This window comes from Camelina sativa, chromosome 2 (genome assembly GCF_000633955.1).
Source record: "Camelina sativa cultivar DH55 chromosome 2, Cs, whole genome shotgun sequence".
Taxonomy (NCBI): domain Eukaryota; kingdom Viridiplantae; phylum Streptophyta; class Magnoliopsida; order Brassicales; family Brassicaceae; genus Camelina; species Camelina sativa.
The window spans coordinates 12,825,911-12,840,005 of record NC_025686.1 but is presented as its reverse complement, the minus strand read 5'-3'; the positions used below and the strand labels follow the sequence as shown (position 1 = coordinate 12,840,005).

Below are 14,095 nucleotides of genomic sequence, written 5' to 3'. Positions count from 1 at the left end.
GTATATTAGTATGCACTTAATTGCAGTTTTGTAACTCTCAAATATTTACTTTTGATACATTGATTTATGTATTATCTATTAAAAGAAAGTCACATATCTCACTATAACTCTCATCGCCTCATATTTCAAATCTTATATAATTTTATAAATTCTAAAATATCATTATTTTCTTTCATTTAACCAATGATATTTTAACTTAATAAAAGTTTAGTTTATTTGAATAGGATATACATGTAATATATGATATATAGTTTAATTTTTTTTTCCTATATGAAATATTATCATTTCATATAAATCAAAGTCCAGACATAATTAAAGACTTTAAGATAATAACCTAATAAAGTAGTTGCTGTTTTTCTTATTTTATTTTTATGGAAAATGTATTAGTCTAATAATCTATGGTTAAACTCACTTAGTTATATATGTATGAGACATTGCAAACCTACTGTTTATTTTATGAATTTTTCTTAATTGAAACATTTTAAATCTCTTTAAGCTATCACCATAAATAAATAAAAAATATGCATAACTAACACCACAAAATAAATTTTATGAAAATATATATCACAATGATTTTGAAATATGACTACAACTACAAAAATATATGGCATATGGCATGTAAGATACAAATGATTTAATTGCACTAAATATATTATCATCAAAAGGAAATTTGATTTCTTTACTTTATTTAAATTCATACTATGTAGTCTTTAAATTTTGATGTGCACCGAAAAAACAAAAAGATAATAACATGTTAATTTATATTATTTTTTTCAAAATAGAATAGAGCTAACACCTAGTTATGTAAAAAGAAGAGTATATCAACGGATAATGAGTTGATTGTAATATGATGACCATGTTGATTGAGAAGAAAATTAAAAAAACTGGCTTGACAAAGCTCATTTGTATAATATCGAGTTCAAGAGATCCCGTTTGGTAATGAACCAGAGGATCGTCAAATTGTTTCACTGGCAATTTCTCTCTGGGTTGGCTACAAGACATCAACTATGTGAGTGCATATGTTTAGAAATGAAATAATGTCTGCTAAAAGCAAGAGAGAAGCATTCATCATAGTTATTGTCAAAAAAAAAAAAAAAGAAAGCATTCATCATAGTCACATATGTATAGGCAGCCATTTTGAACAATAACTTCAGAACAAAAGTGACATCACCCGCTTGTCTCGTGAGGCATTCTTATCTAAAAAAAAAGCAGAAAGACTTTTGGTATCAAAGTGACAGTCACACAAGAAGCGTAATCCTCAGAAAGCAAGTGAACGAGTACATATTTTTCTTCTGTGACATACTAAATATAAGAAAGGCTTCATATACCTTTGTCCTGAGTCGACATTTATCAAAGAGTAGCAGTAGTATTACACAAGATTTCGTAAGATGATTTTATGTGGATGATTTTATCGTTGGCGGTAACGATGTGGCCTTAACAACATCATTTAAGAAGTATATGAGTGAGTGTTTTCCTATGAAGGATTTAGGTCCTCTGAAATTCTTTCTTGGGATTGAAGTGTCTAGAGGAAAACAGGGCATATATGTATCTCAACGCAAATATACGTTGGATATCATCTCCGAATGTGGACTGCTTGGTGCTCAACCCATTGATACTCCTCTGGAACAAAACCACGCTCTCGCTAAAGATGCTGGCGAGTTATACTCTAATCCATCTCGGTATCGCCGGTTGGTCGGACGTTTGGTCTACTTGGCGCTTACTCGTCCAGATCTCAGCTATGTTGTTCACCTCTTAGCACAGTTTCTTGCAGAACCTTGAAAACGTCATTGGGAAGCGGCTGTTCGAGTTGTTAAGTATTTAAAAGGAACTTGTAGGCAAGGTATCTTGTTCAGCAAGGATTCTGATCTTCATCTCGATGCCTATTGTGATTCTGACTACGATTCATGTCCAAAGACACGTCGCTCTTTGTCTGGTTATATTGTTTTACTTGGAACATCTCCTATTTGTTGGAAAACCAAGAAGCAGAAAACGGTCTCCATGTCCTCCGCTGAAGCTGAGTATAGAGCTGTGGCTTTTACGTATCAGGAAATCAAACGGCTGAAAGAGTTACTACTCTTGTTTCAGGTTCCTCATCCAGAACCGGTTACTCTTCATTGCGATAATAAAGCTGCTCTTTATATTGCAGCAAATCCCGTGTTTCATGAACGGAACACATAGAAAAAGATTGTCATTTTGTTCGCGATGGCATTAAAGAGGGTATTGTGTCTACTAAACATGTTCGTACTACGGAGCAGTTGGCTGATTTCCTGACCAAAGCCCTTGGACGTCAACAATTTCAGTATTTACTTTGCAAGATGGGTGTTCACGATTTTCACTTCCCATCTTGAGGGGGAGTATTAGGCGGTGGATTGTGATAATGGGCTTAGGCCTTACGACAAGGTTCTAGAAGATACAAAGAGATAGAATAATGGAAGATTTACATTATTTATGTTATAGACTTGTGTATATATATTTGTAATCTCTTCATTTACATAACAACACAACACAATATTCAGAGCAAACCCTAGTTTAGCAAAAGCATCTACCGTTCATCTCATCTCACTCCCTACTGATTTCTCCAGGTTCAAGTTGATGCACATGTACGACATCGTCGTCAAGAACCTTAACATGTTCCAAGTCAGGGATATGTAGCCATATTTTTCTGGTTTTCTATTCTTTGGGCTTCTGATCATAATGGGTTATGTGTCGTTTGATGTGTGTCTCATGGTGTGGTACCGTCTCTTGCAGGGAAAACTAACCTTTGGTGTTTTTATTTTTACTATATTTTTGTGTTTGAATGGTGGATGTACCAAATGTGGAAGTATCTATGTTAATAATAAAAAACAAAATCTTGTAATTAAGTCGTTCACACTAACCGACCATAACTAAAAATTTGGTGAGATCATTCGACTACAGTTCCACGTTACCAAAATGAGTAATTTTGGAAATGAAACTTGGTAAATATATGAAACTTACTTTTTATTTATTTTTGTAAATTTGTATAATAACTATATATATGTGTGGATTAGTGTTAAAAGAAATAGCTTAAGTTTTATGGTTGATTGGTCAATGACTTGAAAATTTGATCAAGATTGCATGAAAAAGACATGTCTTGAATTGGATATATAGGTAAAAAATTTATATGTATGTAAAGTAAACACACTAGTTGATATTTTATAATCATACATACAGAACACTTGTATAATGTTTTTTAAAGTAGCAAAATAACAAAAGGAGAACGATAGCATCAGCTCTCTCCCATGCTAAAACATCAAGGCGACAGTGAGTAACTGAGTATGCAGTATGCACACTAACAAAAAAGGTTAGTATTCATATCATAATAAATAAGTTTTGGCAACTGATTAGAGTCTTCTTAACAAAAAAATTCACTAACAAAAAAACTAGCATATGACCAAAAATAGATGTCTCTTAAACCACAAAGAAAAAGTGAAAACTCATTAGATCAGGATGACTTGAATGATCATAAACAAGGCATTACTAGGAATTGTTTTTTGTCAACATTTTTTAATTTTTTTTTCTATGGCAATAAAAGAATAATACCATGATGGAAGGTAGCCAGCTGAGGTGACTGCAGGTTACAATCGTATGTTGCCTCAAACCACCCCGCCTAGCTTCATCAAGTGTTCCTATGAAAGAGCTCCTCCCTCTGTTTGATTTTGACTTTTTTTTTGTGTTTGGCTCTTATCTAGAAGCTCATTTTTTGTATAGACCCTCGTAGTCTAAAAGGGATATAGGCTCTAATTTAAAACCTTGTAGAGTTCAGGTGCATAAGTATCTGCTCTTATAACTGAACAGGTTGTAACAAACTTCTAATATGCAAATATAACATCAGTTGACCAAAAAAAAAAAGGAAGGTAGCCAGCTGAAGGACCTGATGGATTTGAGACATGTATTTTAATTCAATGCATGTCTCAGTAGAGGTTTGAACTCAAAAACACTTATATCGAAGTGTTTTTCCAAAGTTTTGGGCTGCCTAAAGAAAAGATAATAACTTGGCCATCAATATTTTTAAAAGTTAGTAAAATTGATGAAGGGATTCAAACACACAGCCCGTTTGCCAGTCAAATATTACATACAAATTTATTTTAATCTTATTTGTTATATAATTCTAACCATTATCTAAATTTCTTAGCTGGACTTGAACCCAAAAATTTTCTCCATTACTTTAGTAATATATTATATATATATATATATATATACATATATATATATTTCAAAATTCGAATCATGACAAGTAATATATATCTATTTTTCAAAATTCAATCACGACAAATACATACAGAAAAATCGAGATTTTTATAAATTTTATACATTATATGATAATTCCATAATACTATTATAACGTTAGTACTAATATATGTAACATTATAATATAGCATTATACTAACACTACAATATAATATAATAAAGTAGTAGAATAAAAATGTTCCTACGGGTGTACCGTGGGTCCGTATTTAGTTTTATGTATTATATAATAATTCAACATAATTAAAATAAAGTTTATTGCATGTTTTTGAAAAGATGACTAATCACTATTTCAATTTTTTATGAGTATGTATTCAGTAAAAATAATCAATTTAATACAAAAAATTATTAATTTTGATCCTGTGAATACCATTGAGAAAGTTCAAAAGGCATTTTCTTATTTTTATTTTTCTATTAACAAATTAATTGAAATACATTTAAAAATAATAATTAAGAGATGATGGATGCCATATTCTTCTACTCGGGGATAAATATAGATATTAGTTTGGTCTACTAAAATTATATACCATTTTCACTGAACATGCTACAATTTTTAACACACTAATGATAAAATCGTTTTGACCTAAATTGGGGGAAAACGGCTTATTCCCTCCTCCCCCTCCAAACTATGTTACTTTATCGACTGCATCCATGAAAGTTTCTCTTGTGCCTAATACCATATGAACTATAGTAAAATTTGAATATCCCACATGAACTATAATAATTCGGTAAAGACCCACAAATCATGAGACGGTGTTAATGTGTCGTTAATGGGTGCTGACTAGGACGACACGTAAGCGATAAACGGCGTCGTTTGCCCACAACAACTCGATTAAACACTGAAACAAAACGACGCCGTTTGTCAATTGGGGGGGGGGGTTTAGTCGATTTAGGGTTATTCCTTCTAATTTCGAGTGGCCGATAGTGAGAGGAGAATAGGAATTGAATTATTGTAGAAGAGAGAATTTAAGGTGAAACGAGAAGAGAAAGCGTGAGAGAAAAGCACTTTGGTTTGTGGGGTTTATTTGGTCTGTCGGAGCAAAAACAGTGGATTCCATTTTCATGTTCGATAATGAGGTAACTCGAATTCAAATTATCTTAGATTTCATAAATTTCCGTTCAATTGAGGAAGCGAGTTTGATAGATTTTGTATAGAACTGTTCTTATAGTCTTAGATAGTCAGATTAACATGAGTAGATAGTAAGATTAACATGAGTAGATAGTAAAATTATATAGTGTCCACCACGTGTTCAACGAAATGTGTGAATGAAAGAATTCTAACATCAGATTTGTGGACATTTGATGCAGTGGTTCTGAGGAGGTCCCAATCACTTTTGCTTGCTTTCACAGTGGGAAATTTGTAAAGGCTCATCGACAGATTTACTATGATGGTGGTGGTGTTCGGTACTTAGAGGCAAAACCCAGCGAGTTGTTTACACATTTGATGAATAAGCTTCCAGTGAGTTTGTATGGCCAGAGAGTTTGGTTTAAGTATCATTTTGAAGGACAAGAGGAGCGCAAACCAATGGAAAATGGTGATGGAAATTTCAAGAAAATGTGTTTGGCGGCATTGTGGACCAAACAGATTGACATCTTTGTGGAGTCATATAGTGATGAAGCTGAGCCTGAAAATGATAACAGAAACGAAGCCAATGAAGAAGTAAGAGGTGGTGGAGATGAATAGTTTGATGAAGAAATAAGAGTGGAAAGTAATGTGGCTGTCTTTGTTGATGTAGATGATGAGTATGATGAGTATGCAACGCTAGTGGAATCAGGTGGAAGATGATGAGAAGGAACATTATGTTACATACGTCAAAGGTAGTGGTGATCTGAAGTTTAGACAAGTCTTTGACAGCTTAGAGGCATTCAAAAAAGCAATAGTGGACTATGTGTTGAAGACAGGAAGAAATATAAAATATATGCGATAAACTAAAGATAAATCAGAGCTTAGATGTGCAAGTGGATGTGAACAAAAAGAAGATAATCCAAATGAAGATGGAACTGAAGGAGAGAGGCCAGAAACAACTGAAGGAGAGAGGCCAAAAACAACTGAAGGAGAGAGGCCAGAAGCAACTGAAGGAGAGAGGCCTGGAGAAGAAGAGACTGAACCATGTGCATGGCGGATTTACTGTTCTTATGAAACTATATTGCAGAAGTGGATGGTAAAATCTTTTAATTATGATCACAGCTGCAATGTTACTGGGTATAGCAAGATAATCACTCAAGAGGTCATTGCTAGGCTGTTTGTGAATGATGTCCGAAAGAAACCAAAACTTATGCCTAAAAGCATTCAAGAAGAAATCCACAAATGTTGGAACTTGATTGCATCAAGTGATCAATATAGGAAGGCAAAGGCAAGAGCATTGGAGATGGTTCAAGAAGAGCATGATGAGCAATACTCAAGACTCAAAGATTACCGTCTTGAGCTATTAGAGTAAGATCAATGTTCTTTAATAATTGTTTTTGTGATATGTCATTAATAATTGTTACTCTTTATTAAATTGTCTTTATTTTTCCTAGTTCAAATGAAGGGTCAACGGTGGAGGTAGAGACACTTGAGACAGAAGGTGGTCTAGATATCTTCTTTAGATTCTATGTTTGCTTTGCTAGGATTAAGAAAGCATGGTGTAGGTATTCTCAACCAATATTTGGCGTTGATGGTTGCTTTCTCAAGTACTACACAAAAGGCAGTTGTTGGCTGCAGTTGGAAGAGATTCAAACAACCAGATGTATCCCCTTGCATGGGCTATTGTCGACAAAGAGAATGAAGACAATTGGTTGTGGTCCTTAGCAAGCTGCAAACTGATTTGAATATGAGAGATGGTTCTGGTTTTACTATCATTTCAGATAGACAAAAGGTAAGTATTTCTTATAGCTAGCTGCAATGATTATGATTATTTCAAAACGAGGTAATAATTCAAATGTTTGATGGTTGCAGGGTTTATTGAATGCTGTTTCTCAGCTATTGCCACAGGTTGAGCATCGTATGTGCGCAAGACACATATTCTGGAAAATTGCCAAGAGTTACAACAGTGCACAATATACCAGACGGTTGGAGAAGCTGAAGATGTATGACATGGGTGTCTATGAGTCAGTAATGCAGAAGAATCCAAAAAACTGCAGTCTTGCCTTTTTTAACCCAACAGCCTCCTGTGTTGATGTAAGTAACAACATCAATGAGTCATTTAACAATGCCATTAATGTTACAAGAGAGTTTTCGTTGGTGGAAATGCTTGAAACTATTAGGAGAAGGGCAATGGTGCGCACAGATATTAGAAGGAAGAAGGCACAAAGACCCAAAGGCAAATATAGCATAAAAGCGATGGAGAAGGTAAATTTAGAGCAGAAGAAAATCCTAAACTGTACTGCCTTTCGTGCTGGTCCAGGTGAGTATGAGGTTCAAGAGAAGAAATCAACATATAAGGTTCACATGGGCTTGCATTCTTGTACATGTCAGAAGTGGGAGATGTCAGGCATTCCTTGTTGTCATGTGTTGAAGGTAATATCAGTCAAAAAACTGAATCAAGAGGACTATATATCATCTTGGTATCTGAATTCTAGGTGGAGGAATGAGTACAATGCATATATAGATGCGGTTAGAGGATCAAACTTCTGGAGGAGGTCCGGTGAAACTGAAATTATGCTACCACCAAAACCGGAAACACAAGGTAGAAAGAAAGTCCCTAAAAGAATCAAGGAGAGAAATGAGTCACCACAGAAAAAGAAAAGCAAGGGAAAGGAGCTCAAAGTTACTAGAGAAAAGAGAATCATGCATTGTGGAAGATGTGGTGTTGTTGGGCATAACACAAGGAGCAGCAAGCAAAGTGAACCTGCAGTTAAAAAGACTAAAGTGGATGGAACAGAGGAGATGTGCATCGGATCTAGTCAACCAACTCAAAGCCAAGTTATTGACTGAACCTTTAAGCAATATTGGTCTTTTGGATGTTTGTTTTTGATGTTTTGGATGTTTGTTTTTGATGCATCGGATGTTTGTTTTTAAGCAATATTGGTCTTTTGTAAGAACCTGATTTGTTTTGTTAAAATTTGTCAACTCATCTCATCTCATTTCTTAAATATTGTTTCAAATACATATTACAATACAAACACATAAACAAGAACCATCAATACAAACACATCAACACATCAACAAGAACCATCAACACAACACATAAACAAGAACCATAAACACAACACACACAACAATGTTCTTCAACCCACGCAATTCCATCTTGCAGCTTTGAATCTCTTTTTCAAAATCCCGTAGCTCTTTCTCAAAGCCGCCGACCACAGCTTCACACGTGCGAGTCTCCATTGCAAGAGTTTCCATCTCTGATTCGTATACTTGTAAACCTTTTTGTCAGGTCAGTGACGCTCCTTCAAGATCATCAATTCTCGGAATCATCTATATATACACTTTGAAGTACATTTTGGGTTATACCCTTTTATTTGTACTTATTTAAATTTCTATTTTGCAATGTTGGTCCCTAAACAATTAAAAATTAAAAGCTCAATTAGGACAATTAGAGAAATCGACCACAATTATTAAATTGTATTACCAAAATCTCTCAATTTCGATTACTATATTCTCTCCAAATCTGAATGATACAACGGATCAGTAGCCTATTTCTTAAATCTAATGCATAATTAGTACCCTATTAAATTCATATTTCCAAACAAATACTTAACCTTACCACCAAGACAAACATTTAATTCTCTAAATATCTTCTTTGGAAACTAAATATTAGAATGTGTTAACACTTAATAGTAAATGTTAACATTTTACAGTAAAATCGAATTAAAATCTATATATTCTTTTACTAATTTATACATCCATCACTCGACAAAAATTAAAATATAGAAACTATTTTCCTTTCTATTTGTAATGTATAATTTGCAAAGATCTTTTTCTTGCTCACCACCTTTTTTAGCGATTTCATATCACACCTATTAGTCTATTACTATCATCACCGATGAACTCTATAAATACCATGTTTATAGAATAACGATATGCACAATCTCAAGTTGTAGTAATTTTTTCCAGCTGGGTGGTAATTTTTTCCGAGGATTTTACTTTGAATGTAGCATAACATGTGGTGAGTTGTGTTCAGTGAGGCTTTTGTTTGGCTGCTCTATTTCCACCTTCTTCCCTCAAAGATCTAGGTTCTCTTAATAACATTTTTTTTCGTTGTAATAGTAATTCACAGTTTCCTGATTTCTTTATTGTGAGTCTCCAGGATGTGAGTAGTATTCGAGAAGCTCATGGTCATCAGGTTTGGTTCTTTTATTCTTTATATCAAGGATATGTACCGTTAATACGTTTGTTCTTTAATTATTTGTTTTACAAGAAGTGTTTGGGGATCCTTCACTGAATCACTGGATAAAAAAGTCTACTAAAGCCCAAATTTTTGTATACTTTTAATTATACATTTATACTCCAATATTGTAATTGAGTTTAGAGGTGGACGTGTACCAATTGTGTTTAGACTCAAGTAGGTAAGTTACAATAAAAATTGTTACAATGAAAAGTTTCATCAAAGGTCAAATTGCAACAAACATTTTATTTAGATATGATTCTACATGTTTTATCACGAATTATATAAGTATACATGGGTGGATCAAAAAAAAAAGTCTGGGTCAGTTCAATGATTAAGAAAATTACAGTGTAAGTTCATTAGTTTTTAATTCATTTTATTATAATGAATCCACAAATAAAGTACCTTTTCAGTCCAAATCCTCTAAATCAAATTTTGTTTTTGAAAAATTATAGTGTAGACTCATTAGTTTTTAAATTAAGATTATTATTATGAATCCATGGAAAAATTAGATTCTTCATTCTAAAACCTGTTAACCTAATTGTTCATTTTCTTTCAATATTTTGGTAAAGAAATTCAATCTTTTTTTTAATACTATTAGTTAAAATAAAATCTCTATTTTTATGGTGGGACGAATTTGGATCGAATGATCTACAATCATATATATTTAAATATGGTATGATAACACCAGTAAATCATCATGTTCACTGATATTTACAATTTTTACGGGTTAGTCTTTTAAAATATTTTATATGAAACCGGTTAGAGTTTACATAAAGATGATTATATAGTTTTTTTACAGGTTGCGGCAACCTAACCGGTACCAAACACAAAAAATTACAATCCACCTAAAATTATATAATCTAAATATTAACCAAAATATATTAAAATAAACACAAAAATACAAAATTGATAAAAAAAATTATAGAAATAGTAAAAAAAACACCATAACACACAATCTAAATTTGGAATAATTTAAATAATATTTTTTAAAATAGCCCGCGGGTTAAAATCTAGTATCTTCTATTTCTTCAACCATTGATTCATCAGTCGACTTGAACAAGTGACCATGAGTATTCTGCAATATACATGAAGAATAAATTATTTATGTTGCTTAACTAGACAATTTCACAATTTGTTGCTTAACTACACAATTTCTAGCTTAAAAATCATAACCTCATCTCCATATGAACATGCATTAAAAAGTCTCCCTGGGTTTTTCACAGTTTTTTATGTCCTCAAGCATGCATTCTCTCCACATCTACATTTCTTCGGAATTCCTCTTCCTCTCTCACCCATTTCAGCTACAAATCACTGTCGAAACCAAACATACATACCTCAAATTCTCTGAAACATCTATAATCAAGAATTAAAAGGTAAGCATTTAGAGACATACCTTAAATTCTCTCTTCTGCAATAACTCAATTGCTCTTCTCCTCTCACTATCGGCCACTCAAAATTAGAAGGAAGAACCCTAAATCGAATAACAACCTCCAATTGACAAACGGTGTCGTTTTGATTCAGTGTTTAATCGAGTTGTTGTGGGCAAAATGACACCGTTTATGGCTTATGTGTTGTCCTAGTCAGCACCCATTAACGGCACACTAACACCGTCTCACTTGTGGGTCTTTACTAGATTATTATAGTTCATGTGGGATATTCAAATTGTACTATATTTCATGTGGGATTAGGCATAACAGAAACTTTCATGAATGCAGTCGATAAAGTAACATAGTTTGGGAGGGAGAGAATAGGCCGTTTTCCCCCTAAATTGGAGATTTCACATTGATTTGTTGTAGTTGTAGACTTGTAGCCTAGGTGGTAAACCTCCTTCCTCGTGAGTGATATTTCATTAAACCGAACCGACAAGAGTCCTAAAAAGGGCAAATCTTTTTGGTAAAGAAGACGCCTTTTTTAATTTTGCGTATGCGTACAAATACAAATATCAGAGAACACGAACGTTGACGGAGATAGAATCTCTCTCTCAGCTTTTTTAATTTTTTTTTTCTTTAAAGTCAAAATCATTTTCAATCACCACCCAGCTCTGAGCTCTCTCTAATCCGCGGCAAACGTTTTAGGGTCATCTCAAATTTTCTTACTTTTTTTTCCCCGGAAAAAATCATAAATGTCGAGCCTTTAGTATCTCGCTTAATCTGGTAAGAGAAATTTCTGAAAATTCCCAAATTCGGTTTTGTCTTTAATTGTTATCGTGATTTCATATCTCATTCCTTATTTTGTTGTTTGAGGTTTATTATATTGATGAGAGGGTTTTTGGAAACTTTTTTGATTGATGATTTTTTAGCTTATAGAGACGAGAAAAACCCTAGAAAAAAATGAGTCCTACGGCGGCGACGGTGGACGATCCTGGACAGATTAAACGTGCCCTTATTGATGCTTCTGCCGGAGCTATCTCTGGTGGTATTTCTCGTACCTTTACTTCTCCGCTTGATGTCATTAAGATTAGATTTCAGGTTTGCCCTTTTTCTATTTCTCTTTACTGATTAAAGTTAGTTTTTTCCTTTTCTTTCTGCTTTAGTTGAGGAATATGTTATTGAGGTTGTAGATGAGAATGATCGTTGTTTAGATTTGTAGGTTTTGAAGTTATTAGCTTAATCTATGGAGTTATGCTTCATGATATTTTCAAGATTGGTTGAAAGGAGCTTCTCTATGTCATGGCAGGTTCAACTAGAACCGACGACTTCATGGGGTATGGTCCGGGGAAACTTGTCTGGAGCATCTAAGTATACTGGAATGGTACAGGCAACTAAAGACATTTTTAGAGAAGAAGGCTTTCGGGTCAGTCTCTTCAACATTTCCATTTCCTGAAACCCACATCTTATTGTTGTTTAGGCTTTATAGTCTATTAGTAGTTTCAGGTCTGTGGCATTAGGTTTTTATGAGGTCTTGGTCTCTGTTCTGATGTTTGATTCTTGTTTTCTTAGGGGTTTTGGCGGGGTAATGTGCCAGCTTTGCTCATGGTCATGCCATATACTTCAATTCAGTTTACAGTACTACATAAGTTGAAGTCTTTTGCATCTGGTTCTACTAAAACAGGTAATGAGTCTACTGAGTAACATCGATGTCTCTGTTGATAGGGTGCTTGGTAGATTGTTAGTGCTTTTTTCGCTGTAATCCCCCAACGGCTATCTCAGTGGTAACATTTCTTGTCACTTGTGGAATAGAATTCACTTAGGGTTAATTCTTCAGATTGTGTATGTTGAATGGGTGTTTCTTATAAAAGCTCTTGTTGATGACCCCTATCATTTAGATGTCAATGTATTATCTTACTTATTAGCTGGTTGTACTCTTTTGCAATGCAGAGGATCATATACATCTGAGCCCTTATCTATCCTTCGTCAGTGGAGCGTTAGCAGGATGTGCTGCTACACTAGGATCTTATCCCTTTGATCTTCTTAGGACAATATTGGCATCACAAGGGGAGCCTAAGGTTTATTACTTGACTCATGATAAACCCTGTAGAATAATTTAAATCTCTTGCCCTTAGGGGCTTCATGATTTTCTTTTTTATTCATGTTTAAGTGACATATTGATGACTGTCTACAGGTGTATCCAACAATGAGGTCTGCGTTTTTCGATATTATTCAGTCTCGAGGCATAAGAGGATTGTATAATGGATTAACACCAACTCTTGTTGAGATTGTGCCATACGCCGGCCTGCAATTTGGCACATATGATATGTTTAAGCGTTGGATGATGGTAAGAGCAGAGCAATATATCTCTTATGTGTGATGTTTATATAAAAACTCTGTCCTTTTTTTTTGTTTCTGGCGACAATCAAGGTCATTTGATTTTTTTTTTAACAGGACTGGAATCGATATATTTTAGCCTCCAAAAACCCGATCAACACGGACACCAACCTTTCCAGCTTCCAGCTGTTTGTTTGTGGGCTTGGGGCTGGCACTAGCGCCAAGCTTGTCTGTCATCCTCTCGATGTGGTCAAAAAACGATTCCAGGTCAGTTAATCTTACCCAATGGACTCTCTGAAAAGATAATCTGATAGGATTCAAATCTAGTAAACTCTTTATTTTCACATCATTAAGCACTACACATCATAGAGACTTGATATAGAGAATCTCTACTCTACCTCAACCCTAGACAAATCATGAAAACCTCAGTTCATTCTCCCAAACCAGCTAGGGTAATTACAATGCTCCTACAATGAACTAGCCCAAGGACTTATCATGTACACGTGGTTCCATGTTTTTTGTGTATCCTTGTGGACCTTTCTCAGACTAGGATATCATATTTGCTGCACTATGGTATGTGCTTGGAGAGTTTACTTATTGTTTGGTGGTTAAGTTCCACTTGATCTGTCACTGTAGCTTTAGAAAGAAAACTCAAATTTGTGTGAAACATTCCGTAGATAATAAAAGCACTTCCCAGTTGATCTCCATGGCGATGAAATTGGAGTTGCCTTCAAACATGAGATGATAGAAATGTCAGAAAGATTTTGAAAGACTCTTTTTGTTGCAGATTGAAGGTCTACAGAGACATCC

General features: G+C 34.2%; 3 protein-coding genes and 1 pseudogene across 3 annotated transcripts; 3 read left to right on the top strand and 1 right to left on the bottom strand.

Moving 5' to 3' along the window:
- Nucleotides 1,459-2,178, top strand: LOC109126647 (uncharacterized mitochondrial protein AtMg00810-like). The gene is made up of 2 exons (XM_019230405.1): nt 1,459-1,760; nt 1,836-2,178. The coding sequence occupies exons 1-2, from the start codon at nt 1,459-1,461 to the stop codon at nt 2,176-2,178; spliced, it is 645 nt and encodes a 214-aa protein (XP_019085950.1).
- On the top strand, nt 6,262-8,182 carry LOC104751409. Its single transcript, XM_010473345.1, has 5 exons — nt 6,262-6,428; nt 6,611-6,700; nt 6,787-6,939; nt 7,058-7,124; nt 7,205-8,182. The coding sequence occupies exons 1-5, from the start codon at nt 6,262-6,264 to the stop codon at nt 8,180-8,182; spliced, it is 1,455 nt and encodes a 484-aa protein (XP_010471647.1).
- Nucleotides 8,423-10,877, bottom strand: LOC109126645 (annotated as a pseudogene).
- Nucleotides 11,912-13,328, top strand: LOC104751398 (mitochondrial thiamine pyrophosphate carrier). The gene is made up of 5 exons (XM_010473335.1): nt 11,912-12,049; nt 12,258-12,374; nt 12,521-12,632; nt 12,899-13,026; nt 13,143-13,328. Exons 1-5 carry the CDS (start codon nt 11,912-11,914, stop codon nt 13,326-13,328), a joined length of 681 nt encoding a protein of 226 aa, XP_010471637.1.

Bases quoted from the DNA above. Each gene is read 5' to 3' on its own strand.
- LOC109126647 (XM_019230405.1), top strand. From the start codon at position 1,459: ATGAGTGAGTGTTTTCCTATGAAGGATTTAGGTCCTCTGAAATTCTTT. The intron at 1,761-1,835 runs GTTTCTTGCAGA...AGGAACTTGTAG, and splicing joins GTTGTTCACCTCTTAGCACA to GCAAGGTATCTTGTTCAGCA.
- LOC104751409 (XM_010473345.1), top strand. From the start codon at position 6,262: ATGGAACTGAAGGAGAGAGGCCAGAAACAACTGAAGGAGAGAGGCCAA. The intron at 6,429-6,610 runs GTAAAATCTTTT...TGATCAATATAG, and splicing joins CTATATTGCAGAAGTGGATG to GAAGGCAAAGGCAAGAGCAT. The intron at 6,940-7,057 runs GTACTACACAAA...TGTGGTCCTTAG, and splicing joins GTTGATGGTTGCTTTCTCAA to CAAGCTGCAAACTGATTTGA.
- LOC104751398 (XM_010473335.1), top strand. From the start codon at position 11,912: ATGAGTCCTACGGCGGCGACGGTGGACGATCCTGGACAGATTAAACGT. The intron at 12,050-12,257 runs GTTTGCCCTTTT...ATGTCATGGCAG, and splicing joins TCATTAAGATTAGATTTCAG to GTTCAACTAGAACCGACGAC. The intron at 12,375-12,520 runs GTCAGTCTCTTC...TTGTTTTCTTAG, and splicing joins TTAGAGAAGAAGGCTTTCGG to GGGTTTTGGCGGGGTAATGT.